Raw genomic sequence first — 26,058 nt, 5'->3', positions numbered from 1 at the left:
CCTGGAAATAGACAGTTAATTTGCTACTTGGGGTGGAGAGCCTTTGTGACAGTCAAAATATTCACTTTAAAAATTTGCTACTGATAATGTTCAGTAGTTCTTTCATAGTTAGGAAACACACTGAAGGTACTGGGTTAAGTTTTCTGCTCTAGTGCTACAGCTTCTTAAAGGTTCTAACATGAGGTTTGAATTTAGATTTAGCCTGTTGAAAGGGGAGAAATGTTTTATTGAGGCTACGGATTTCCATATAGAAATTGGAAAGTAAGTTGAATAAGAGGAAGAGGAAAGATTAAAAAAAAATGTTGAAAACTAGATGTTTGCTTTTTGTTTTCTGACATTACAGCCAAATGCATTGCCAGTGAACTCCTATGTACACAGAGGGTATGTCTATGCCATGGAGATGTTTACACAGCTGGTCTTGAGCTTGCGCCTAGGCTCTAGGACCCTGCGAGGTGGGAAGGTCCCAGACCTCAGGCTGCAGCCCGAGCTGGAATGTCTATATGCAGTTAATTAGACCCGCAGCCCAAGCCCGAGTCAGCTGGCACAGGCCAGTTGTGGGTGTCTACTTGCAGTGTAAACGTACCCAGAAGGTCTTGTTATATTAATTTTTAAAACGGTTCAAGGAATGATAGTTTTGTATCCCTAATGCAAAGAGGGGGAACTGAGTCTAAACAAAAGTAGTAATGGATTCTTAACTATCACATATAAACTGGTCCTGTCAGCACTAGCTGTAGAGAAGCAATTTCTCAGAACCTTAGGAAGCTGCAGATTTCTCAACATTAGAAGGAGGAGAGCAGCTTCAATCTGAGCCAAGCAAATAACTGAATATGAATAACTTTGCTATGTTCAGTAGTCCACTGCCACCTAACATAACTAAAACTCATTGAACTCTTTTACCACTAGATAAGGAAAAGGGAAGAGAGGGAGGCTATTACTGCATTTAGCCTGCATCAAAACGTGAAGGTCCCTAAACATAAAGGGGAGTGAAGTAATAGGCTAAAGTAATGAGCATAGGCAGTACACCTCTACCCCGATATAACACGATCCTCCAGAGCCAAAAAAAATCTTACCATGCTGTAGGTGAGATTGCGTTATATCAAACTTACTTTGACCCCCCTGCTACTTGTCCCCTGACCGCCCCTTCCAGAGACCCCCGTCCCTAATCACCCCCAGGACCCCACCCCCTACCCAACCCCCCCTGCTCCCTGTCCCCTGACTGCCCCAACCCCTATCCACATACACCCACCCCCTGACAGGCAGTAACCCGCATGGGCGGGAAGCGAAGCAGCCTGGCCCCAGCCCGCTCCACTCCGCAAGCTCCCAGCTGCAGCGCTCCGCTTCCCATTGCCGGGGAGTCGGGGAGGTTGGGGAAAGGACCCCCCTCCCACCCCCGTACTCACTGGCGGCGGGAAGCGGAGCGCTGCGGCTGGGAGCTGGCAGAGTGGAGCGGGCTGGGGCGGGGCCGGGCTGCTCCGCTTCCACCGCTGCCGGTGAGTGCGGGGATGTTTGGGAAATGACCCTTCCCCCCCCCCCCCAGGGGAAAGGTCCTGCACTCACCGGCAACAGCGGAAGCAGAGCAGCCTGCCCCACTCTGCCAGCTCCCAGCTGCGGCGCTCCACTTCCCGCTGAAGGTGAGTATGGGGGGCGTCCTTTCCCCAACCTCCCCACACTCACCGGCGGCGGGAAGCGGAGTGCCGTGGCTGGGAGCTGATGCGCTGATCTGCCGGAGCGCTGCTTTACCACGTTGTATGCGAACCCGTGTTATATCAGGTCGCATTATATCAGGGTAGAGGTGTAGTTTGTTTTTTTAAAATCTATCTTTTTAAATAGGGCATTTGTAAAAACAAAACACAACCACCACAACGGGCCATGAAAATAGTCTGAAAATAGAGCAATACCTTTTAAAATTTTAAAGGTAAATCTGGACTTAGATAAATGAGAGAAAGTAAGTGTAGATTTTTAAAAGAGACAGAGAATTAATAAAGGTGAATAAGGAAGGATGAAAAACATATATAAGCAAGAAAAATAGCAACGGATAAAATCTCATATTGGTTCCTGTCCCTAGTCCTTGTTTAGTTAGGCCCCAGTCTGGCATCAGGATTTTCTAGCACATCCATGCAGAGTTCTTGGGTATAAAATCTGCATGACCTTAAATAGCAAAATATTTGAGGTAGGGACAGGATCTACCTTTACATACCTAGTTAATAACAAAAACTAATATAGCTAGACTTGGCAGAATTCAATTTTATATTTTTTTTATAATTTTGAGGATATCAAAGTTAAGTATTTTTTGAAAATTTAATTAGATTAAAAAGTGTTTACAGTTGCAGGAAATTGTCAGATGAATATTTGATAGTAGACACTGAACTTCAAAAAGTAAAGCTTTTTAAACTACTAAAACACAAATTGTCAATATCACATGTCAAAATACACAAAGTAAATATCCTTAAATCCAGAAAATAAACCTGTTTTTACTATTCACTGGTCCATTTGTAACCATCCTAATCCAAAAGTTTAAATCACTGGTTTTGACTCTACTAAATTCTCAAGCAGCATTTTTCTTTCTCTAAATTTCAGTTATTGATAGAAATATTTTTTCAATGGTTTGTGTGTACAGTGAGATTGATGTTTACCGATATTTACCAATAAAAAGCCAATCCTTCTAAGCCTAAATATAGCAGTCCAAGACATTTGCATGTAAAGAGGCAGGGAGCCATAGGTATATTATATAACAAAATATTAGAACAGTGAAGTGAGGAACAATCATACAAGTTGTTTGGCTCAAAGGCCCTTGCATTATATGTTTCTAAGATGCTTGTTCTGCTAGGACCTGATCCAGTATCTACTGAAGTTAATAGATTTCCATTGACTTTAATGGAAGTGGGGTTGGGTTCAGAGTGCCTGTGTTGAGATGAACACTGTAAATCCATGAAAAATGCTTTTTGTCAAAGGTATGCCCAGTAATGTGGTGGTGATTTTACAGTTTTATGTAGTTCCTTAGTGCAGTCTGGACAACGTTTTGTTTTCTAAATGATAGTTTACATATCTGATGGTCTTGTTGAAAAATTAGGCTCACTTCCTCCTCTGTGCACACAATGGCCATTAATGGGAGTTGCAGGGAAATGTAGAAACTAAAGCAGGGAAACTAGACTTCTTTACAGGAGAATTCAGGTTTACATCAAGTTGAGTTTAGTATATTTTAAGTATTCTTTATAAAAAGTATTAACACTTGCAAAATAATTCATGTCTTCAACTGTTAATTTGTATGTCAAGTCTCTCTCAGGACTTCGCTGTCTTGCATTCAGGCATCTTCATACATGGAACACATTTTAGTGTATATATTTAAAAAAAAAATTAATTTATTTCTTTTTCTCAGAGTACTATTAACCCTGTTGATGCAGTATATCAGCCTAGTCCTTTGGAACCTACAGTGATCACTACAATGCCCACCCAGACTGTCTTACTTCCAGGTACGGTACACAGACAGATGGTTCAGTAAAAATATTCATGTGGTTTTTACATTTAGCTGGTTTAAGCTACTGTCTTGTTCTTTGTAGCCTATTTGCTATGAATGAATGAAAACTATATACAATTGCAAAAAGGATGAAGGCTTATTTTTTAATGGGTTCTATCATCGGCATACATCTTCAGGCTTGTGAACTGGATTATGTAGTCCATGTAACTATGGCACTTTAAGTACTCCTGTTCTTTTTATGGCACTTTGACTCTTTAATAAAAATGAATATTTTTGGTTGTCTTTTTCACTGATCTTTATCTTTGGCTTTGTTCATTTCAGTTCCAAAAAAAAAAAGGGGGGGGTCTTTAGAGACTATACATCTCAATTTTTTAAAAAGTTTGAAGGGAACGCTTTGCTATCGATTAGAGAGTTAACTTCCTTCTGTATATTCCTTTCTTCTTTATTCCTTTTCCCTATGGCAGTCCCCTTACTATGTCCCCTATTTGGATACATTGTATTACAGGAACAATATAATATGAAAATATATAAACCAGAAATTATAAAGGGGGGTGGGGTTGGGCTGGGGGGGGGGGGAGTAAGACTTTCTAACCAGCTTCATGGATTATATATAATATATATAATCATATATTTCTCTTTGAAGAATGGCAACAATTGTCTATATCATGGCTATCAAAGATATTGTAAAACTACTAGGGGGTTTCCTTCCATACCAAAGCAGGGATCTGCGCTTATATGTGTCTGTTTTCTTTTTATATATTGAAATACCTTCTAGAGCCTGCTCAGTTGTTGAAATCAGAGCAGCGACCTTCGTCCTTGGCAGTTGGGCCTGCAGTAACATCACTAGGAAACCATCAGATTCCAACACCAAATAGTACAGGTATAGTTCTGTGTGACTATCTTTCATGTTAAAGTATTAATTTTTTTAAATGTAAACTGAATTTTGTAGAATTTATATTTGATGTCGTCTTTAGATGGAAAGTCACATCGTATAATGTAAGTATAAAAGAAAAGCCATTTCTAGCTACATGTTCCCTTATCTTGAACTTTCACCTTAGCTACCATTTTAATGCTGCTGATATTCAATTGGACATAATTTTTTTAAATTACCCGTGCTAGTCCTACCCAGTAAACTTCTAGGATTATTTAAACTAAATTTATCTTAAGTGTGTCACTTAAGCAAGAGGAGCCCATTCCGCACATGACCATAGACTATATTTGCTCCTAATACCATACTTTATAATGAACTCGCATCCCATATCTCCTACACATGCCGATCTGTCTATCTCTGTAGTGATTGCCTGGCTGTCACTTACCTTGACTCTACTGAAATCCTCAACCATGCTTTCATCTCCCTTCCTTCCTTTTCTCTGGCCTCTAAAGTTCTCTTTCCCCCTACCCCCAAATTTTAACATTTCTGTAATCCTATTGCCCTGGCTACATTTTCACATATATAAAGGATTATGTTCAAATCGCCCTCAGCTTTAAATTGCTCCATGAGATCAACATTCATTTCAGGATGTGATTAAAATCAATTTTGCTCCACTCTATTTGAGGAACTGTACCTCTACATACTCCCTTCCTTTGCTTATCTCTATCCCTTCCACATTCGTGCTACTGTTGGTATGAGACTTTTGCTGTTTCAGCCATCAGAGACAGCCCCTCTGTCTTTAAGCCTCATGGACTCCTCCATCTCCTCTTATGTCGGAGGACAGCAAATAGGGTTTGTACCTTTTTAAATAATAGCGAGGTATTAACTGTGTAATTGTTTAATCTTGTAAACTATTTTGAGATAATGTATATAAAATATAAATTTGCAAAATTAAAGTGTTAATGATATGAAAGTTATCTAAATCAAATTAATATTTTTTGAAATGTACAAGGTTTTTCTTGAGCATTGTAGCTTTCTAGCTGCTAAAATTTAACATTCATAATTATCAAAATGCTGGAGTTGTAACTATTTAAGTTGTCCTTTACAATTTTTAATTCTTAAACAGAGCTTTAGAATTCATATTTTCTCTATTTTCATAACCATTACAGTACTAATGGCCCAGCACTACAATATTTGAAAGAACTTTTAACAGTGAGCATTAGTTTATATCTTAAATATATAGTATTTCTTTTACAAATACAATGATATAATTTTGCCTCAAACATAGCTTTGGAGTGTCTCATTTACTACTGTTGTTGTTTGCCTGGTCTTCAGATTAGTGAAGTGTGATCTAGTTGTTTTGCACTCAGAACCTAACTTGCCTTTTGGTTAGGACTGCTTCTGTATTGGGCATCTGACCCCTTCCTGTACAAAACATATCAACTCTGAATTACTAGACTGAGACTTAAGACATTCATCTAGCATATTAGAGACACAGGAAAATGTGATGCATCTGTGGTAGTAAAAAAATAGTTTTCAGACAAGTAGTGTATTTCTGCTCAGTAAATAATGCTGCCTTAATTAACAGTTGTGCTTCATTACTTTATTTTAGACCTTCGATGTAACGGAATCTCTAGAATTTTGCAGCACTGATATTGTGAACCCAAGAACCTAAAATCATCTATTCTGTGTGTTTGAAGGATTGAAGGCAGGGTCAGAACCACAGTCAACTAGCACTTAAAAATACAGCCTAATTCACATTTATAATATCAACAATACCAACAGCTGGCCATAAGGGTTTTTAAAAATTGCACTAGTGTTCACTTTTTAGTTCAAAAAAGGAATTATGGTCTTGTAAGAATGCCCAATTAGGCTTTTAAATTTGGAGTGGTGGTATGTGGTTAGGTGAACTTCCAAGCTATCACTGACTTCATGAGGAAATGCAACTTTTTTATTTTTAGAGGTTTAAAAGCTGACTAATATCCAGTCCTCTTGCACCTCCCCCCACACTTCCTCTTTTCCCTCTGTTGTCCCCCTTATACTTCTCCCTTTTGTCTCTAATATGACCCCCCCAAAATGGGAAGAACATAGGAATTGCCTTGTTGGATCAGACATGAGGCCTATCTAGTCCAGTCTAGTCTAGACTCTTAATAGTGGCCAGCACCATTTGCTTCAGAGGAAGGTATTCGAACCCAGCAGTAGGCAGATCTGTCCCCCACATTGGGTCTCAGCCTGATCCCCAGTAGAGAAAGGCTTAAACACTAAAGTACGAGGTTTGATATCCCCCCTTAACAAACTTTTTGTTGTGGTGAATTATTCTTTATCAATACAAATATACAATTTCTATTTTAATCTTAAATTCTTGGCCTCAGATACTTAATGTGGCAGTGAGTTCCACAGTTTTGTGTGTTATATAAAAAGTATTTTTATTGGTTTTGAATTTTCCACCTTTTTAATTTAATTGAATGCCCCTTTATTATGAGACAGAGGGAACAAAGTTAGGTATCTACCTTCTATAAACTCTTATGTCCCCTCTTATTCATCTTTTATAATGTAAACAATCCCAATCTTTTCAATCTTACTTCATATGAGAGTTTTTCCAGGCCCTTGGTCATTCTTGTTGCCATTTTCTGAAATCCCTTTACTTTTGCAATATCCTTTTTCAGATGAAATAGTATTTCAGATAAGGCTGAACTGTTGAAGTATATTATAATATTCTCTGTATTATTCATGATTTCATTTTTTATGCAAGCTGTAATGTACTGTTGCTTTTTTGACCACAACAATGCATTGAGTAGTGGTCTTTACTGAGCTATCTACACTAACTCTTGGGTCGTCTTCTTGATATGATACATTTACCTGATTAATTTAGAACCTTCTAAGGTGTACAAGTAGTTTTAAATTTTTCCCTCCAGTGTGTATTGCTTTCATTTGTTGACGCTGAATTTCCTTTGTCATTGTGTTGCCCATTCACTCTGGGTCTTGAAGTTCCTCACAATCTTCATTGGTCCTGACTACTCAGAGTAACTGTCATCTGCAAATGTTGCTTTCTCACTACTCACCTCTCTCCCCAGCTCATTAATAAATGCATTAAACAGCCCTGGACTGACAACAGAACCTTGAGGCAATTGATGTAACATTTTGCCCTGGTCAGAATTGACTATTTAATCCTTAGAATCATAGAATATCAGAGTTGGAAGGGACCTCAGGAGGTCATCTAGTCCAACCCCCTGCTCAAAGCAGGACCAATTCCCAGCTAAATCATCCCAGCCAGGGCTTTGTCAAGCCGGGCCTTAAAAACCTCCAAGGAAGGAGACTCCACCACCTCCCTAGGTAACGCATTCCAGTGTTTCACCACCCTCCTAGTGAAATAGTTTTTCCTGATATCCAACCTGGACCTCCCCCACTGCAACCTGAGACCATTGCTCCTTGTTCTGTCATCTGCCACCACTGAGAACAGCCGAGCTCCATCCTCTTTGAAACCCCGCTTCAGGTAGTTGAAGGCTGCTATCAAATCCCCCCTCATTCTTCTCTTCTGCAGACTAAACAATCCCAGTTCCCTCAGCCTCTCCTCAGAAGTCATGTGCTCCAGACCCCTAATCATTTTTGTTGCCCTCCGCTGGACTCTTTCCAATTTTTCTATATCCTTCTTGTAGTGTGGGGCCCAAAACTGGACACAGTATTCCAGATGAGGCCTCACCAGTGTCGAATAAAGGGGAACGATCACGTTCCTCGATCTGCTGGCAATGCCCCTACTTATACAGCCCAAAATGCCGTTAGCCTTCTTGGCAACAAGAGCACACTGTTGACTCATATCCAGCTTCTCGTCCACTGTGACCCCTAGGTCCTTTTCTGCAGAACTGCTACCTAGCCATTTGGTCCCTAGTCTGTAGCAGTGCATGGGATTCTTCCGTCCTAAGTGCAGGACTGCACTTGTCCTTGTTGAACCTCATCAGGTTTTTTTCGGCCCAGTCCTCTAATTTGTCTAGGTCCCTCTGTATCCGATCCCTACCCTCTAGTGTATCTACCACGCCTCCTAGTTTAGTGTCATCTGCAAACTTGCTGAGAGTGCAGTCCACACCATCCTCCAGATCATTAATAAAGATATTAAACAAAACCGGCCCCAAGACCGACCCTTGGGGCACTCCGCTTGAAACCGGCTGCCTTCTTTTTTTCTATCTTCTAGCCAGTTTTTGATCCATGAGAGTATGCTGCCTTTTACCCTATGACTACTTACCTTCCTTAGTAGCCTGTTGTGAGATAAAGGTCAAAGATTTTTGAGAAGTCTTAAATAAATTATATGATCTCGTTCTCTTTTATCCACTCTTTACTGAGATGTTCCAAAAGTTTTAAGAAATTAGTGAGACACTATTTTCATGCTGGTTAGACTCTGTTATGATCTTCCAGGTGTACAATTAATGAAAAGTCTATAGTTGTGTCCTTCCCTCACTGTAATGCAAAATAAATTTACACACTTATCTGAGGTTCCTTCCCCTGCATCATGGGATTAAGTGGAGTGCGATGGAGACTCAAACAGGTCCCGGCTTGCAGCATATCTGGACCCCTTTGCCCCATGTCCCCATCTTCTTCCTCCTCCACCACCTCCTCATTGTTCATGGCAGGATTCTGTGACTCAGGCTCCTCAGAGGTATCCACAGTGGTGTGTGAGGTGGGGGTGGGGTCTCCAGCAAGTTTGGCATACAGATCTTTGTAAAAGTGGGAGGTCTGCAGCTCAGCACTGGATCAGTTGTTGGCCTCCCTGGCCTTCTGATATGTCTGTCACAGTTTTTACTTTCATGTGTTACTGCTGCTGATTCCCCTTCTGCATCCCCTGTGCAATCTCCTCACAGATGTCCATGTTTCTACAACTGGTCCATAGCTGTGTTTGCACAATCTCTTCTCCCCACAGGCCCAGGAGATCAATATCTCTTGTCTACTTTAAGCCAGAGCATGTCTGGAGCGTGTAGCCAGCACGTTCAGCTGGGCAGTTGCACATGACAGTGGAGAGCTGCCTAGGTGGCTTGCCCAGGTGGACAATCAGGAAAAGGCATTTAAAAAATTTGCAAGGTTTTAAAGAGGGGATTGGGGGCTCCTGTTCTCCATGACCTCTGGACAGTGGAGTTCACAATTGTGACCAGAGCTGTCAGTGTTTGGCATTGTGGGACAGCTTCTCGAGGACTGCTAGGGTTGACACAGGTAATGCAGTGTGTACATTCGCGCTTAGGAAGTGGTTCTCTTGTATTGGTTTAACGGAGGGCTTACATCCGGGGAGACTAATTTAAGTGTCAACACACAACTAGGTCAACACAAGGGGACTTACATTGACCTAATTTTGTAATGTAGACCAGGCCCAAGATTCTAGGATTGTAACAATAGAAGTGACTAGACAATTACTTTCTTTGCAGTGGGTGAAGGCATTAACATCCTAACTCTGTGTCATCAACTGCCTGTGACAGTGTTTTTTGTTACTTTGAATTTTATAATAAAATTGCAGGTCTGATCATTTTTGGTAACCTAGAAACATTTTAAGAACAGAAGGCGAGGTAGCCCCTACATATGTGGCTTTTTTTACGTTGGCTGTTCTTTGTCTCGGCAAGCCTCTGTTTTCTTATCTTTTGTTAGGAATGCCAGTGCCTAAAGTGGCTCCCAAATTCATATTTAGGCTCCTAAATAAATGTGACCTGATTTTTTTTTTTAAAAGATGTTGAGCACCTGCATTTCCCATAAACTTCATTGAGATTTCTTTAGGAGCTATATGTTGTCACCACCTCTGACAAGTAGGCCTCGTTTATTTAGGAGGCTACCCATTCTAACTTCAGGCACACAGTTTTGGAAAATTTTGGCCTTGTACTCTACCTCATTAGTCATTCCTGGTAACGTATTTTGTATTACCTGTTGTGTGAAATTACACGTGTACCTGAGTGATATTGATTCTTAATTTTATAGATTCTCCTAGTTTCTAAACTCTGCTAATGTCTTAATCAGTTTGATTAATCCGGTTAGTAGATTAGAAATGACTGGTTAAAGAAATCTGAGCTTTGAAAAAGCTTTGATTTTTAAATTTCATAGGAAGTGGGCAGTCGGCACCCAGCAGCAGTTTAACCTCTCCGAGCCACGTCAATCTGTCTCCAAATACAGTTCCAGATTTTTCTTACTCCAGCAGTGAAGATGAGTTCTATGATGCTGATGAATTCTATCAGAACAGTTCTTCCCCAAAGCGATGCATTGAGTAAGTAGTGAAAGAACACAGAGCCTTATTGAACAGAGTTTCTAGAAGTGTAAGAAGCTATCTGTGTGGGTGTTTGGGAGTAATCCTGAAACCCTGGATGTGTTTCCTAATAATGAGTTCATGGTGTGTTTAGGTTTGGCAAGCTGGTCAGTGGTCTAGTCAATTGATTGACTATTATTTGATCACTGACAAATGTTCCAGCAAGAATGCCCTGCCCTGATGTAGCCTGGGGCTTGCCTTCTTTCATTTTTTAGAAGTTAATTTGATTGTCTTTTGCATTTTTCTGAGTTAAAAGAATTCAGTTACGTTTTTTTTTTCATTAGGTATAAGTATTTAAGGCCAAGTCTATTGGAGACCATAAGGTCTTACTCTTTTTGTTACTGTTCTAAAAAATTAATGCTTTAAAATATTTGACCGTTTTTTACATTTGACCAATATTTGACTTGTTAATTGACAAGTTATTTTTGGACTGGTTAAATGCCCAACCTGAGGTGTATTGCAGCAATTGGTAGATAACCAATGTCCTTCCTTTCCTAACACCTCCATCTTTTTAAAAAAATTTTAATAATTTCTGTTTCCATTTACTCTTGCCATTTGGGGAATTTTGAGAGTAAACTAACTTTTTTAAATTATTGCTATTCACCTTTGAGAAATAATAAATGTATTTGAAACTATCCCTTTTGTGTGTGCATTTAGAATTTTTGTATGGGTTTCATTCTGAGTCCCACTTTGGAGATTTTACCCAATCATTAGGCTACATTCTGCTCGAAGTATTATATTATGTGAAGCTGCATATACCATTCTAGCTTCTGAATATTCCAGTGTCTTGTAATTTCTCCATAAATGCACTTCTCACGTAATCAGCCCCCATGTAAATGTTTAATTTCGTTAAATCCTAATATTTTGCCCTGAAATAAATGCTCTGAATCATGAGAACTTGATGCCTTTCTGTAGCTCCTCAGGATCTGCAGCAGTCCTGACTCGCAGCAGCACAGGAAGTAGTTTGAAACGCCCAGACACCACAGAATCCCTTAATTCTTCCATGTCTAATGGGACAAATGATGCTGGTAAGAGAATTGCATTACCTCTTTTCTTCAGTATGAATCCAGGTATATTTATTGTAGTGCTTAATAAAAAGTTTCTAATAGCTTGTTTGTGCAAAAAAGAGGGTTCAGTCTCTCATAATCTTAAGACTAGGTGAATGTTTCAGCACTCGTGAAAGTTTCTTTTTATTTATATGGTTAAATCCTAAAATATTTTTTGTGATCTCTGTATTTTTCAACAAGGCTTTATTCAATGAAACAATAAAGAAAATTCATCTGTATGTTAAATAAAATGTGTGCTCTGTTAGGACTTATTGATGTAAGTTCTATTTTGAATATTGTATTTTTTGTGGGGGGATATTTTAAGAAACATAATGAGCAGAGTTGACTTCTTTTTTAGATCTCTTTGATCCTCTTGATGATAGAGATGATGATGGTGAAGGAGAGTCAGTGGAAGAACATAAGAGTGTTATTATGCATCTTTTATCACAGGTTAGACTAGGAATGGATCTAACAAAGGTAAGACTCAAAGGCAGTACTTCATGAAAAATCTGAATGCTGTGTAAATGGAATATTGCTACAATATTGTGTTGGGTGAGGCTTTTAATGAATGAGGGTGTTTATTAGGATATTACACTTCTGATACTATTGCAACTGTATATTTGTTGTTCTGATAAGTTTTAACTGTTTCAGCCTTCCTATAGATTAGTCTTTGTGCTATTCCTTTAGTGGATCCGTCTCAATGTGGATAAGTTTAATGCTGACAACACTAATTGAATTACTAAATCCCATGAGCTGGGGAAGCAATTTACCAGCGAAAGTGATCATTTGCTCATTCTGATCCCCTAGATCATTTGTGATCCCCTAAACTACCCATGGAGTTGGGATAAGAGAAGGAAGATCTGTAGAGGCAGTACCTTTCCTCCTGCCTCCTCTTGTCCTCCTACCCCAAAGCAGAGATGCACAAGATCAAGGTGTCCTTGTCAAATTAACAAGTGTTTGATCAGTTTCACCACTGCTGTTTAGTTTTAGGCAACTGTGAAACTGACAAGAATTATGTCCAGAACTTTTTCAGTCTGTGGCATCATGGCAGCCTGCCAGGAGGACTGCTGAGGAGCTGTGTAGCTCTGAGTCCTCGGTAGCTCACAAGCCCTGGGAGAGCTGGCTCCCTGGCAGTGTGCCAGGAAGTCAAGATCCTCAACAGCTTGTTTGCCTGGCTGAAGGGGAGTCTGGGAGAACTGGCTGCAAAGTTGTGAGGCTCCTATCTTAGTAAGCAGCTGAGGTGCCAGTGGACAAACTGGCAGGAAATCAGGCAGTTTTCTGATAGAAACCTGCCTGAGTTCTGTTGGAAATTCCCTAGAATCTGTTTCTGTGAAAGGATTTGATTTCAGTGAATCAGCAAATTCTGACAAACGTTTCAATCGAATTTTTCCAACCAACTCTACGTAACACCAGATGTGTGGCTAGATGCTTAAATAATCCATGATTTCCTGTCTCACAAATCACAGCACGGGAGTGGAATAGAGAAGCAGTTTATCCTCAGATGCTTTTGTTAATATGGCTGTAGTTTCATGGCACAGATTTGAGTTTCACAGTATGTTTTTGGATCATATATTTAAATTTTTGTAGAGGCCGTATGATAAATGTATGCAATTACCCTTTAATGTGAACTGTCTGCGTATATGTAAGATAGTGTTGTTAACAACAATCTCCATTTACTCGTGATATATAGAGGTCTGTTTTGCTTTTATTTCTTTTTGTACATAACTTTAGTTACCTTTATTGCTCAGTAAGTAATTAATGTTGGTTCGTCTTTAATTCCCTTCTCTAGTTCCCTGAACCTGATGGGTTTTTAGCAATATGTCAATACTGTGGAGTTGGCGTTCTCTAGATACTAAAATACTAGCGTTCTAAGAGTTTTGAAGTATTGTTCTTTCTTCAGGTGGTTCTCCCAACTTTTATTCTGGAAAGAAGATCACTTTTGGAAATGTATGCTGACTTTTTTGCACATCCGGACTTATTTGTGAGGTATTTGATTTAAATACAGTATTAATCAGTTCTGATATTGCCTTGTGCATTTTCAAGAGTATATGCTTACTGTTTTGAAGAATGTTTGATCTTTATCCAAACTATGAAAAGTGCATCTATATACCATCTAATCTGCCTTTTGTTTTTCAAAAAGCTCTTCTCAATCTGAGTTTAAAGAAAAAAACACTGGAGTGTTAATTTTATGTCTTACTCTTTCAAACAGCAGTGGCTTACTTTACTGTTCAGTAATGATACTTTTTCCCTCCTCTAGTATTAGTGACCAAAAGGATCCAAAGGACCGAATGGTTCAAGTGGTTAGATGGTACCTCTCAGCTTTTCATGCGGGAAGGAAAGGATCTGTTGCTAAAAAGCCTTACAATCCCATTTTGGGCGAGATTTTCCGGTGTCATTGGCTATTGCCAAATGCTGAAAATGAAGATAATATGGTTAGTTTTGTGGTGGTGTTCTTTACTGCTTAAAATGTGTGCTAATAATTCCTCTAATCTCTGAGTAGAACGGCAAGGGGTTTGTACCGGGGGCAAACCATGTAAAATATTGTGATTCCTTTCCTAATGGAAGTTTCCCCACCCTCCTTTTTAGGGCAGACTTCTCAAATGTGTGTTATTTTACAAACAATGTGTAATTTCAGTAGTTAATTTCTTAAGAATCCTTTGACAAGCAGAAAGTATTCTGTGTTAATTCCGTCCAGTCCCAAGGATACATTCCTTGGTCTTAAGAACTGCAGATTTAGTCATTTTTCTAGTCCCTTGCAGTCTAGATCAGCAGCCTTAACAGGGTTTCCTCTTTACCACTTGGAGCCAGACCTTTGACCCTAAACTGGATTCATTTTCCTCTTAGAAATCTTACTTATGTTTTTGAAGGCTAGAGCATTTCCTATTTTAAAATCTTTCCAAAGATCTAGATCCTGAGATTAAATGACAGGGAAAGAGATGGTCAGAAATCCAATTCTGCAACTCTCTCTCCCTCCTGCAGAGTGCTCAGACATGGCTGTCAGATAAAGGCCATGAATTGCAGCACTCCTCTGGTCACAAACAGAAAGCCCAGCTCTGTTGTCCAGTCAAAGTCTGGGGAAGCGCAGCCTGAAGCATTCTGATGTGTCAGCTGTGTGCATGGACCAAAGGCAGCAAGACACCCTTCTGCTGCTAGAGGAAAGGCTGCAGCAGTTTAAAATGCAGCATCTCAGGTTCCATGAGTGCCAACTTCTCAGATCCTCCTAGCTCACCCAGACTTCCCCAGCCTGAAAGGTGTAAAATGTATCACAGGGGGGTTAGATAGCAAGGTGTGAACTCAGAAGTCATCTATCCTAGATATTTGTGAGCCATCACTGTAATCCCTGAGCACCTTCCAAACACTATATATGTATCTATAATCAGATTCCGGAAATTGGGATGTTCTCCAAAAGGCCCAGCATCAGTGGGTTCATACCTTTCCTCTTCAAACCAGCAAACCGACAACTATATCGAAGCTGCACCATGTTAAGATTCTAAAATTGTGTTAAGTGATGGATAGTTCTCATTAGAAGCTACTTCAATGGACCATGTCCCAGATATTTTTGAAAACTGTATGTACCATGTCAAATGAAGGCAACTCTTAACTTGTTTGCAGGAGCCTGTTTCAGAGGGACCAATTCCTTGGGTTACCAAAAACAGTGTGACGTTTGTAGCAGAGCAGGTCTCTCACCACCCTCCAAGTAAGTTGCTATGCTACTGGAGTCTTATACTATTGGACAGGAACTGATTAGCAGTGAAGTAAGTTTTTAAGTTTTGACCTTGAATTAACATGTTCTGTTTAGCAATGAATTTTCAATCTGAAATTTTTCTCTCCTTAGACCATTTTTCTGGGAAGTAAATTGCAGTCTCGCTCTTTCTCTTCACCCCTTTCACCTCCCCTGCAGTATCTTGTAATTTATTTGAATGTAAAAATTGCTTCTAATTATTTTAAATGTCTTGTTGTATTCTTACTTTTTTTTCTTCTTAAGTTTCAGCGTTTTATGCCGAGTGTTTTAGCAAGAGAATACAATTCAATGCTCACATCTGGACCAAGTCAAAATTCTTGGGGATGTCTATTGGTGTTCATAATATAGGGCAAGGTAAGTGTGTGTATGTAGTTTAAAAGGTAAACTCTTGAGCTAACAGTTTCTTAATGCTCAATTTTAATTGTGTAGAAAAAGCAATTTCTACAAACTTCTTGCAATGTCTTACTCATTCTCAATAAAATTACCGATGACTTGACCAAGTAGCTGCGGAAGCAGTCTTGTCAGTGGCTTGAGACCCGGGATCCATTTCCAATGCATCACGGACTCAGCTTGTTCCTGAGTGAGCCACTTTTCAGAGGTGCTGAATGTCCGCACCTCCCATTGACAGCAGTAGGAATTATGGGTGCTTGGCCCCTCTGAAAATCAGGCCTTTAACCTCTTTATTTTTGTAATACTTAATTTGTCAAGTGCTTTGAGATTTCTATATGAAATGTCCTCTACAAGTGCTGCTGATTATTAGTACAGTGGTAATTTTTTCTTTCTGACAGGTTGTGTGACATGCCTAGATTATGATGAGCACTATATTTTGACTTTCCCCAATGGTTATGGAAGGCAAGTAAATGCTGTATAGCATTTGTCTTTAAAAATTTTTGAGATGGCAGTGAGCACCTCAATCTTTTAAGTTTTTGAAAAGTGCAATTGTTTATCATTGCAGATCTATTCTCACAGTGCCATGGATAGAACTGGGTGGAGAATGCAGTATTAGTTGCTCAAAAACAGGCTACAATGCTAACATCGTCTTCCACACAAAACCTTTCTATGGAGGAAAGAAGCATAGAGTTACAGCTGAAATTTTGTAAGCTTTTTTTTCTCTTTCAGTCTTGCTCCATTTGTGTAAATGCTCACAATTGTTTTTTCATAGAAAGAGTAATTTAGATGGCTGTACTCAATATCTCCAACTATAGCAAAAGATTGTATCCAGGTCATTGTTCCCAGTTGTGGGCCACCAGATTAGTCTGAGCATATCAAGTCAGATGATGTGCATTAGGATGGAAGGAAAGCTGCTTGAACCTGGATCTATCATGCCCTACTGCAAAAATGTTCCTGACTCCTTTTGCAGGAATGGACGGATCCTGCCCATATACCAAAATAGTTAATTATATTTTACATACCTAGCAGCAAAACCTTTATTATAGAAACGATTATGCTTTAGTTCCACTCCTAAAAGATCTTTTCTATAATGTTACTGACGTAGAATAGCGTCTCCGTTTCACCCTGGGCCTCTGTACAAGGAGTCTAATAAAACATTGATTTGTAGTTAAATTCAAGCTGCTTGTGGTTACAGACTGTCTGTGCACATGATCAGGTCACTCATACTTTCATTTTTCCTTCCCCTATTTGTCATACACACTTGTTGCATCATCTTAAATTAGATTGTAAACTCTTCAATACAGGCATTCTTTTACTTAGTGTTAAATCAGCACCTAGCACAGTGGTGGACAAACTTTTTGGCCCAAGGGCCACATCTGGGTATGGAAATTATATGGCGGGGCTGGGGTGTGAGAGAGGGCTCTGGGGTGGCGCCAGAAATGAGTTCAGGGTGTGGGAGGGGGTGCGGGCTCTGGGATGGGGGTGCAGGAGGGTGCTCTGGGCTGGGACCGAGGGGCTCAGAGGGATCAGCCCTAGGGCAGGGGGTTGGGGGTCAGGGGTGCAGGCTCTGGGTGGCGCTTACCTCAAGCAGCTCCTGGAAGCAGCAGCATGTCCCCCCTCTGGGTCCTACATGTAGAGGCAGCCAGGTGGCTCTGTGCACTGCCCAGTCTGCAGGCACCACTCCTGCAGCTCCCATTGGCCGTGGTTCCTGGCCAACGGGAGCTGTGGGGCCAGCAGTTGGGGCGGGGGTAGCATGTGGAGCCCCCTGGCTGACTCTACGCATAGGAGCCAGAGGGGGGACATGCCGCTGCTTCTGGGAGCCGCGCAGAGTGGGGCTGCGAGGGCCAGATTAAAATGTCTGAAGGGCCGGATGTGGCCCCCGGGCTGTTTGCCCACCCCTGATCTAGCATCATGGGGGCCTCAATCGTGACTGGGGACTTTACTGTAATACAAATAATTAAGGGGACAGAGGGAGGCTGACAAAGGGCTGTACATTAGATTGCTAGTTTGACTGTTTATGGCAACGTGTATATTAATGCATCCTATTCTCTTAGCTGTACTTTCAGGCTGTCTGGGGTTTTCATATGATAGGCCTAAAAGCGTTAGACAACCGAATCTCATTGCATTTCAGTGGGATTTGGACACATTCAATCTTCAGCCTCTGAAAATCCTGCCCTGTGTTACTAGTTTTCCACAAACTTTTTGTTTTAGCTTTGTGAATTGAATTTAGTAATGTAGGGCTTGTCTAGATTAGGGTAATGTGCACTGGAGTAGAGACACTGCTCTGGATCAAAACGTGTTTTACACTGGCTCAGCCAATCTAAGAGTTTGCACCAGTGCAGTTACACCAAAACAAAACACACTTCTCTCCCACTTTTCCCATTTGTAAAATGGAGATAATACTGTACTTCTCTATTGACACTTTCTATTCTTTACTTCAAGCACTGCCTTACTATTTATATGTATAGTACCTAGGACAAGAAGGACCTGATCCTGAGAGGGGGGTTTGTAGTGCAATAATGAACTTAACTGTTTTCCTTTTTCTTTCATTTAGTTCTCCTCATGACAAGAAATCCTTCTGCTCAATTGAAGGGGAATGGAATGGTGTCATGTATGCAAAATATGCAACAGGGGTAAAGCAACTTGTCTTGTTTTTACTCTATCAAACAATGTGTTCAGATATGTGTTGCTGGCAAATCAGAATATGCCATTGCATTTTGTATGTATATTTATGGATGGAAAATACTGACTTTGTATGTTAAGGGACTACTGTAAAAGTTGCATTCCTGCTTTTTTGTAAATGATCAAAACTAAGGATCTGGTAAAGGAAGAGTGGGGCACCTGAAACTCCTTTACAGCAGTAGTTAAGATATTAAAAGCACAGGGCGAATGCTCCTGTGAAGCTGCCTGAAAGGTCATAATTGAATTTTTTTCACACTGGATTAAAATTGCTCTGAAGGTAGCTGAACGCTGTAGGCTTTTGCTACAGAAATCTGTAAGAGAAACTTAAAGCAAGAAACAGATCTTTATCTGTCCTCTGCCAGGAAATGTATTGTATGAACAAAGCGTAGCCTAAACTTTAATTTTTTCTTTATTTTTAAACACAGTAACAGCCGAATAACTTTCTCTCTTTAGGAGAGTGTAGTCTTTATAGATACCAAGAAAATGCCTACAATTAAGAAGAAGGTAAAGAAACTGGAAGACCAAGAGGAATATGAATCCCGCTGGTAAGAAGCCTTCACCTGTCACTTTAAAGAAGCTCTTATCTTGTTCATATGTCTGAGCATTTTTTTTTTTTTTAGAAATAGAACTTCTGTAAAAACTGAGTATAGTTTGGGTAAATTTAACTATGGCGCTATAGCTGATAGTTCAGGTGCTAAATTAAAGTGTTTCCCAAATAAGTACAAATGAACCTGAACTTGGACCTCAGAATTCTTTGAGTTAGTTGTAGCAACATGTTAAAGGCTTTCCAGATTTATTTAGTGATAAGATTCAGTAAAAATTTTGCTATAGCCTAGTAGCACTGCTTCCTCCCCTAGATCAACATCTGAAAATAATAGCCTCTATTTCTTTAGCCTATGGAAAGATGTAACTTACAACTTAAAAATCAGAGACATTGATGCAGCCACAGACGCAAAGCACAGATTGGAAGAAAGACAAAGAGCTGAAGCTAGAGCCAGAAAGGAGAAAGAGACATCATGGGAAACAAGGGTGAGCTTTTATTCAAATAATGTAAATCTGAAAGGCTTTTATCCTTTAAATTGAAGTAGTAACAACAAACACCAAATATATGGTTTCCATTCTCAGCACCCCAGTGTAAAAAATTGTTCCAGCACCCCTGACCTGTGTTCTGCCTCATTCTTTTCCAAAAAACTTACATTTACTTATTTTCTTCTAGTTATTCCATGAAGATGGAGAATGTTGGGTTTATGATGAGCCACTATTGAAACGACTTGCTGCCACTAAACATTAAGTGGTTATAAAAACCTAAAACATTCAGGTCTTGGCTTAGTGAATTTTACAACTACAAGATAAATTTATGACTATCAAGTACTTTATTTTGGAGATCCTGTCCCCTCCAGTTACAGTGGTTCCTATCTCAGGGATACTGGATTTAATAATGCTGATGAACAATTAAAGCAGGAAATGTCTTAACTATTTGACAGTCACATAGTAGCTTTGGACTTTACCATTCAGATTGTGTATTCAAGCTTCAAAGACATGATGGCTGAGCCCTCACACATGCTTCAGAAGCATCAATGAACTGTGGGCCTAAGTCATGGGAAGCATACTTAGTATAACCACTGTAAAGGACATAGTTGGTATCAGCTGCATAATATTCTGGGGGTCTACATATATAAATATATATATAAAAATGCAAGACTTCACTTAATTAAATCCAGTTAACATTTTTGATGTGTAAATATGAGGATTCCTTTGATTGGACAGTTTATTAGAAATCTACATAAATGTTATTTGCCACCTGTATGATAAAAATCAAGCCTTTTGGCATTTCTCACCCAAAATAATTTTTTTATTTTAGAAATTAAAATGTAACCAGACTACAATTGAAATATTCAGTGCATCTTAAAGCTTCATAAAATAGGTTTTTCAAACTTCTTATGGATTTGTATTTATTTCATAAAAACCTTTTACAGTAAGACTGTTTTGAAACTGTGCTATGATAAAAAAAAGTTACTTTCCAAATGTTTGTGAAAAACTAGTATCACTTTATAAAAATCCAGTACACTTTTCTAAAGCACCTAAATCCCATTTCAAAAGTTATTATAACCACTTTGTAGCTTCAGTCATAAAGTGCTTTTGAAAGTTTTACCCAGCATCAGTGAAGTGAAAAATTTGTGTATCAGTGTTCTCACCATATGTCCATGCTCTAGAGTCCATAGGGGAATTCCCAAAACCTGTAGCAGGATGTTTCTGGAAGCTGACCCTGGCCTTGCTTCCCAGTAGCCAGATATGCTCTCAAAATTTTGGTAACTGTATGGGCTGAACAATGTTTACGCTTTGAGGAAACATTAAATAAGGTAGTGATGAACTCACTCAAAATGATTATTCTGGTGCTGTATAGAATCTAGTCAGATTTATCCCCTCCTGAATTAATTTGTGTAGTCATACTGTATTACTAGACATCTTTATAGACTTGTATAAAGGCTTGAAAGTTACTAGAAATCTAACAGCAGCTACTAGAAAAGCTTTAGAAGGGACCACTCCCTCAGTACAACAAGGGCAGCTCTTCTGTGAAGAAGTAATATTTTGTATTACATGTCTTGGATTTCCTTGCCATTTGATTCTGGAGGCTTCTTTTCCTCATCGCTGCTAGAGGAGCCTTAGCCTCTGTCCATGGCCTTGTTTGTCCTACCTACATCCCTCTGGTGGAGAAAGGAGATGCTTTTCCTTCCCCTCTCATCATTGCAGGGGTGGTAACAAGTGATTACTTTGTCTTCCCCAGAACAATAATTTCCAACTGATTAGTCTGAATTTTTACAAGCAATAAATAAAATTCACTTTACTGTCTAGCAGTAGCTTAGGGCTAAGGATAAAGTGGTATTTAGACCAGACAACTGTTAATCCTACAATTGATAAATTAGCACACAGCCAGACTATAACCAACAACCCTATTTAATGCTTTAGTAGAAGGGGGGAAATTAGCAAGTACTCAGTTAATGCTAATGATGAAATTTAAATACCTGTGTTTACAATTTGAGCTACATTAGTGAATGGGCCACTTACAAATTAATACTTCACACAGCAGTAATAGATCTGAAAAAAGGTGATAAGACTGTCTTATATACAGTGGCCTGGATAGAAAATAAATATGTTAGGAGTATGCATTATAGGTATCTACTGAAAACTCACCAATTCTTTCAGGAATTATTGCACAGTTCACTTTAGCATTCATGCTGAACCATCTGTAAACTTTTAAACTAATGCTTTGTGTAAATTATGAGGACATAACACCAAATAACTTCTTAGCCCTCTTGCCTTTATTCTATTAGAAAGGCTATGTAAGAATAGGCAAGTGTTTTAGATCAGGAATATTTTCCTTGTAACAGCTGTAAAAATTTTTGTTCCAGCTTTCAAAAGAGGGTAAGGAGTAAGATTCCTTACCTTTTAAAATTAAGGTATGATCTTGCACATTAGTGTGAGACTAAATAATTTAAATTACACACTGCTGCAGGGCAAAATGACATTTATTTTAATATTTTATGGTAAGGGAGAACATTCAGAGCTGATGTATAAGCTTTAATGTCCTTAATGGAAGTGGTGTTAGTCATCAAGGAGGAAGGAGGTAAGAAAGTGAGCTGAGGTATTTCACCACATGAGGAGTTCTGCTCATCAGAGACAGCTGGTACTTCTGAGTCCCCTTCGTGTTTTCCAAATCCAACCACCTGAAAAACCAAATTTTATTGTCAAGAAAACAGGAAAATGAATGCTTCAAGACCCATTCATTTAAAATAATTGAAAAACTCTCTCTTCTACTAGCTTGATAAGCTAGTAGAAGATTAAACATAAGTAGTAATTTTCCCCCTACACTTTTCAGAGCTCAGTGTTCAGCATAAATTACTGTATTCTGAATTATTCTCTCCTGAGATGCATTTAAGGTAGTTACATGAATTTAAACTAGTTAATACCATTTTTAGACTGTAGTTGTGTTTGTAAATCTTTCTAAAAAGATGACAACAAGACATGGTGCAAGACAAATTTAAATATAGAGCCTGGAAAAGAGTAAGTGATCAGAAGGAATCTTACTTTGGGGGGTAGGGATAGCTCACGGGTTTCCACATTGGCCTGCTAAACCCAGGGTTGTGAGTTCAATCCTTGAGGGGGTCACTTAGGGATCTGGGGCAAAATCAGTACTTAGTCCTGCTAGTGAAGGCAGGGGCCTGGACTCAATGACCTTGCAAGGTCCCTTCCAGTTCTAGGAGATAGGATATCTCCATTAATTTAAGAATCTCTAGAACTGCATCCACCCATACTCACATGCACACTGAGCACTTTGCTCTCACTGCCTCTATGAGCTTGGAACCAGTCCACGAGGTCTGCTTTCGTAAGGGATTTCAGCGCTTCAATCTAAAAACCACAAGAGCACACTTTTCAAACTGCTAAACACTACTATCTCAAAAGTACTCTAATTCCCAACATTTAAACAGCAATTATTTGCAGCCAAATTTATAAGCCCTGAAAGCAACAGTTTGTGGTGGAAACACTAACAGATGTTTAAGTGGAGTTGCTGTAAATTTCCACAATCTCTGAAAATAAAGTTTGTTGCAATAATCTGTTTTAAGTGTCAACATTAATTTCTGCATGGAGCTCACTTCTTAGCACAATACTTTCACAGCTTGTAAAACTCTAGGGCCCCCCTGTGGCTATTATGTGTATACAACCTAACAACCATTTGTTTGAATTGGTACTATTTTGTGATTTATTGCACCTGCTACGCAGAGGTTAAAACTTCTATTCAAGAAACTTTGTTCATATTGTAAATAAATTTTACCTCACGGGCAAGCCTGTCAAACAAATACTGCTGAGTCACCACTTCATTCCAGTTCCTATCCACTTCTTCTCCAAGATGGGAATCTTCACACTCTTTAAGCTTTATTAGAGCTGTGACCTGTATAAGAAAACCCCACTTAGTATTTCTCTTGAAAGAGCTGGGATTCTACTTCAAAGCCAACATTGAATGTATTAAATTCTAATATGCATCTGTCTAGATCTGGGCTGTTTTAAATATTGAATTACAAACAGCCCTAGAGTCCATTGTATGAGGCTGTCTTCTCCCCCCCCCCCCCCCCAGGCCACCTCCAGAAAACAGTGAGCTCTGACAAAGGGGAGTCAAAATTCACAAAAGAGAAAAATCTGCCCCGTATTTAAATCAGATGGATGCCACTATACACTGCAGCCACTTCCTGGAAACCAGACAGGAGCAGATATTAATGTAGCTGCGTACTTCCACTTTCTCCAAACAGACTATGTTCTGTTTGACTCTACTCCTTCACTAATTGTTATTCTTATGTAGTTGATTGGTCCTCTTTACCTGTGTGCTGAATGCTTCTTCAGTTAAATGCTTGATTTTTTCTTCAAAGAAATAAAGAAAATCTTCTATCTTCTTGTCAACCAATTCAGAGCTGGAAAAAATAAGAATGGGTAGAAACAATAAAATAAATAGCATTCCAATAAGTTGGGGAAGTCACCAGTTTTGAATTTGGGAACTAACATTGCTTGAGGAATTGTACACTTTGGCCTAGTGGAAGAGAACATCCCCCTCCTTGCTGTGGTATACACAATGTGAAGACATTTCCATTTTCTTCCAGTCCTTGAGAAATAAGGTAAAGATAGCTAGGAAAGAACATGGAAGACAATGCTACTCCTATATCAAGAGATTATTAATGCTTGATTCAGCATCTGTCAGGGCAGACACAGTATTACCAAAAATAGTTCCACTTCAGATGGGGACAGTGAAGCAGATGAGAAGAATGACAACTGTTACCAGCTGTTTATCTATTGAGACAGAATATTAATATGCAGCTCCTCTCACCCTATTGGGCCAGCTCAAAAACCTGTAAAAAAAGCTCTCCAGGGCTGGCAGTTTCTAAACATGGATGTATCCAGCTGCCCTATATTGTGGCCAAATTGTTGTTACCAGAAAAATAATCTCACAAAAGGAAACAATCATTTTTCAGATTTCTTTGTCGGAGCACAGCTGCTCCGTAAGAATAGACTATTAGCTCTATCATGGTTCAAACTAGATTTGTTTTATTCAGTGAAAGCTACCTATTGTCATAAGCCAGATTAAATGTAGCTCTAGCTGCGAGGTCAGAAGTCAGTGCACACACTCAATACACCATCTACACCTTTTTTCAGCTTGATTCAACTGTTCTTAGAATAGGAGATAAAAAGATATTAAATCCATACACAGTCCATCTCCCTGCTACTCTAGGAGTGTTCCCTATCATTAAGGTTAAGATTTTGTCAAGGTTATTTTTAGTAAAAGTCAGACAGGTAATAGGCAATAAACAAAAATTCACAAAGCTGTGTCTTGTCTGTGACTTTTGCTGCTGCAGCTCCCTGGTGGCAGGGAGCTGTAGGGTTCCCCCTCTGCTCATGGCAGCTGGAAGCTGCAGGGTGATCATATTTCCCAAAGAGAAAATGGGACACCCCAACTGTTCACCTGAGACCTGTTCTCCCTCCCCCAGCCCAGCAAGGTTGGCAGTTGCTGGAACCTTGCAGGGGGCTGTTGCCTATTGCTGGAGCCCTGCCAGGGCCCCACTGACTGCCAGCTCTAGAGTCCTGCAGCCCCTGGGGCTGCAGCAGAGAATGTCTAAGGTCAGGGATTCTGAGACTTCCATTAATTCCATGACAAACCTATCCCACATTCTCCGGTGCTTTGGACAGCTTAGTTTTAAATAAATCACACAATGGGGGTTCCACCACCTTCCTTAGGGTATTATTTCATAGTCACATATCTCACCACTTTCCATTTCTTCATCACATCCTATTTACTTCTTGTATTACCATAAATAAATCCTCCACTTATTTTCAACAGTGGCAATATTTAAATTCTTCAAGAGCTTTCCCCCATACATTAGTATCCATAAGAACAATGAAGGGATCAAAAATAGAGACATGTTTGTTATTCCTAGCAATAGTTCTATCAAACCAGTGTTAACATCCTTCCCTTCATCTTAGTTTGAATTCTGATTTGGAGTGCTGCTTCACTTTTGCCAGCAAGGAGTTGTGAGCTCACCAGTTATCCATGCCGTATCTTTACCAGCTCCTGCTTATGGTCTCAATTCAGCAGAACATATAAGCACATGCTTAAAGTTATGCCCTATACTTAACTACTTTGCTAAATGAGGATCTAGATCATCAGTGTGTTTGGAGCTACACCTGAAAGCTTTGACTACAGGGCAGCGTGCAGTGACCCCACTTGCTAAGCTAGGTTTCCTGTCTGGAGGAGCACATTAACCTGTAACTCCATTAGCTTCCAATTAGTTTTTGGGTGCATTTCAAAATACTGTGTGTGTTATATAAAGCCCTATATGCTGAATCAGACTCGGTCCAACTTCTGAGTTTAGGAAAGAGCACCTATTCCACCATAATTGTTGAGTCCATCTGGGATGCTCTCAGATCACCCCTAGCTTTGAACATTGTCCGTGTACCAGCTTCTAGTTGTGCTCTGTTGACCTTCAGGAGACCTTGATGGCCCATTTGGCTGTGCGCTTGCATGGTTGTAAGCAACTATTACTT

General features: G+C 39.6%; 2 protein-coding genes across 6 annotated transcripts in view; one reads left to right on the top strand and one right to left on the bottom strand.

The window, feature by feature from the left end:
- The window catches only part of OSBPL9 (oxysterol binding protein like 9), a 117,325-nt gene extending 96,910 nt beyond the window's left edge, over nucleotides 1-20,415 (top strand). For all 4 annotated transcript variants that reach the window (XM_054037655.1, XM_054037654.1, XM_054037656.1 and 1 more), the window contains 15 exons: nucleotides 3,377-3,470; nucleotides 4,251-4,355; nucleotides 10,416-10,575; nucleotides 11,530-11,642; nucleotides 12,019-12,137; nucleotides 13,561-13,646; nucleotides 13,918-14,092; nucleotides 15,273-15,357; nucleotides 15,646-15,756; nucleotides 16,191-16,254; nucleotides 16,358-16,498; nucleotides 18,347-18,425; nucleotides 18,928-19,019; nucleotides 19,368-19,503; nucleotides 19,691-20,415. In XM_054037655.1, the coding sequence (XP_053893630.1) occupies nucleotides 3,377-3,470; nucleotides 4,251-4,355; nucleotides 10,416-10,575; nucleotides 11,530-11,642; nucleotides 12,019-12,137; nucleotides 13,561-13,646; nucleotides 13,918-14,092; nucleotides 15,273-15,357; nucleotides 15,646-15,756; nucleotides 16,191-16,254; nucleotides 16,358-16,498; nucleotides 18,347-18,425; nucleotides 18,928-19,019; nucleotides 19,368-19,503; nucleotides 19,691-19,765 (1,635 nt within the window). In that variant the 3' untranslated portion in view covers nucleotides 19,766-20,415. The remainder of the gene's footprint in view (nucleotides 1-3,376; nucleotides 3,471-4,250; nucleotides 4,356-10,415; nucleotides 10,576-11,529; nucleotides 11,643-12,018; nucleotides 12,138-13,560; nucleotides 13,647-13,917; nucleotides 14,093-15,272; nucleotides 15,358-15,645; nucleotides 15,757-16,190; nucleotides 16,255-16,357; nucleotides 16,499-18,346; nucleotides 18,426-18,927; nucleotides 19,020-19,367; nucleotides 19,504-19,690) is intronic.
- Nucleotides 20,416-21,983: 1,568 nt separating this feature from the next.
- The window catches only part of NRDC (nardilysin convertase), a 43,089-nt gene continuing 39,014 nt past the window's right edge, over nucleotides 21,984-26,058 (bottom strand). For both annotated transcript variants that reach the window (XM_054037651.1, XM_054037652.1), the window contains exons 28-31: nucleotides 23,846-23,936; nucleotides 23,306-23,422; nucleotides 22,792-22,881; nucleotides 21,984-22,199 (exon numbers count right to left, since the gene is read on the bottom strand). In XM_054037651.1, coding sequence (XP_053893626.1) covers nucleotides 22,002-22,199; nucleotides 22,792-22,881; nucleotides 23,306-23,422; nucleotides 23,846-23,936 — 496 coding nt within the window. In that variant the 3' untranslated portion in view covers nucleotides 21,984-22,001. The remainder of the gene's footprint in view (nucleotides 22,200-22,791; nucleotides 22,882-23,305; nucleotides 23,423-23,845; nucleotides 23,937-26,058) is intronic.

The sequence above is a fragment of the Malaclemys terrapin genome, chromosome 8 (assembly GCF_027887155.1).
Source record: "Malaclemys terrapin pileata isolate rMalTer1 chromosome 8, rMalTer1.hap1, whole genome shotgun sequence".
NCBI lineage: Eukaryota > Metazoa > Chordata > Testudines > Emydidae > Malaclemys > Malaclemys terrapin.
This window is presented reverse-complemented; position numbering and strand designations above follow the sequence as displayed.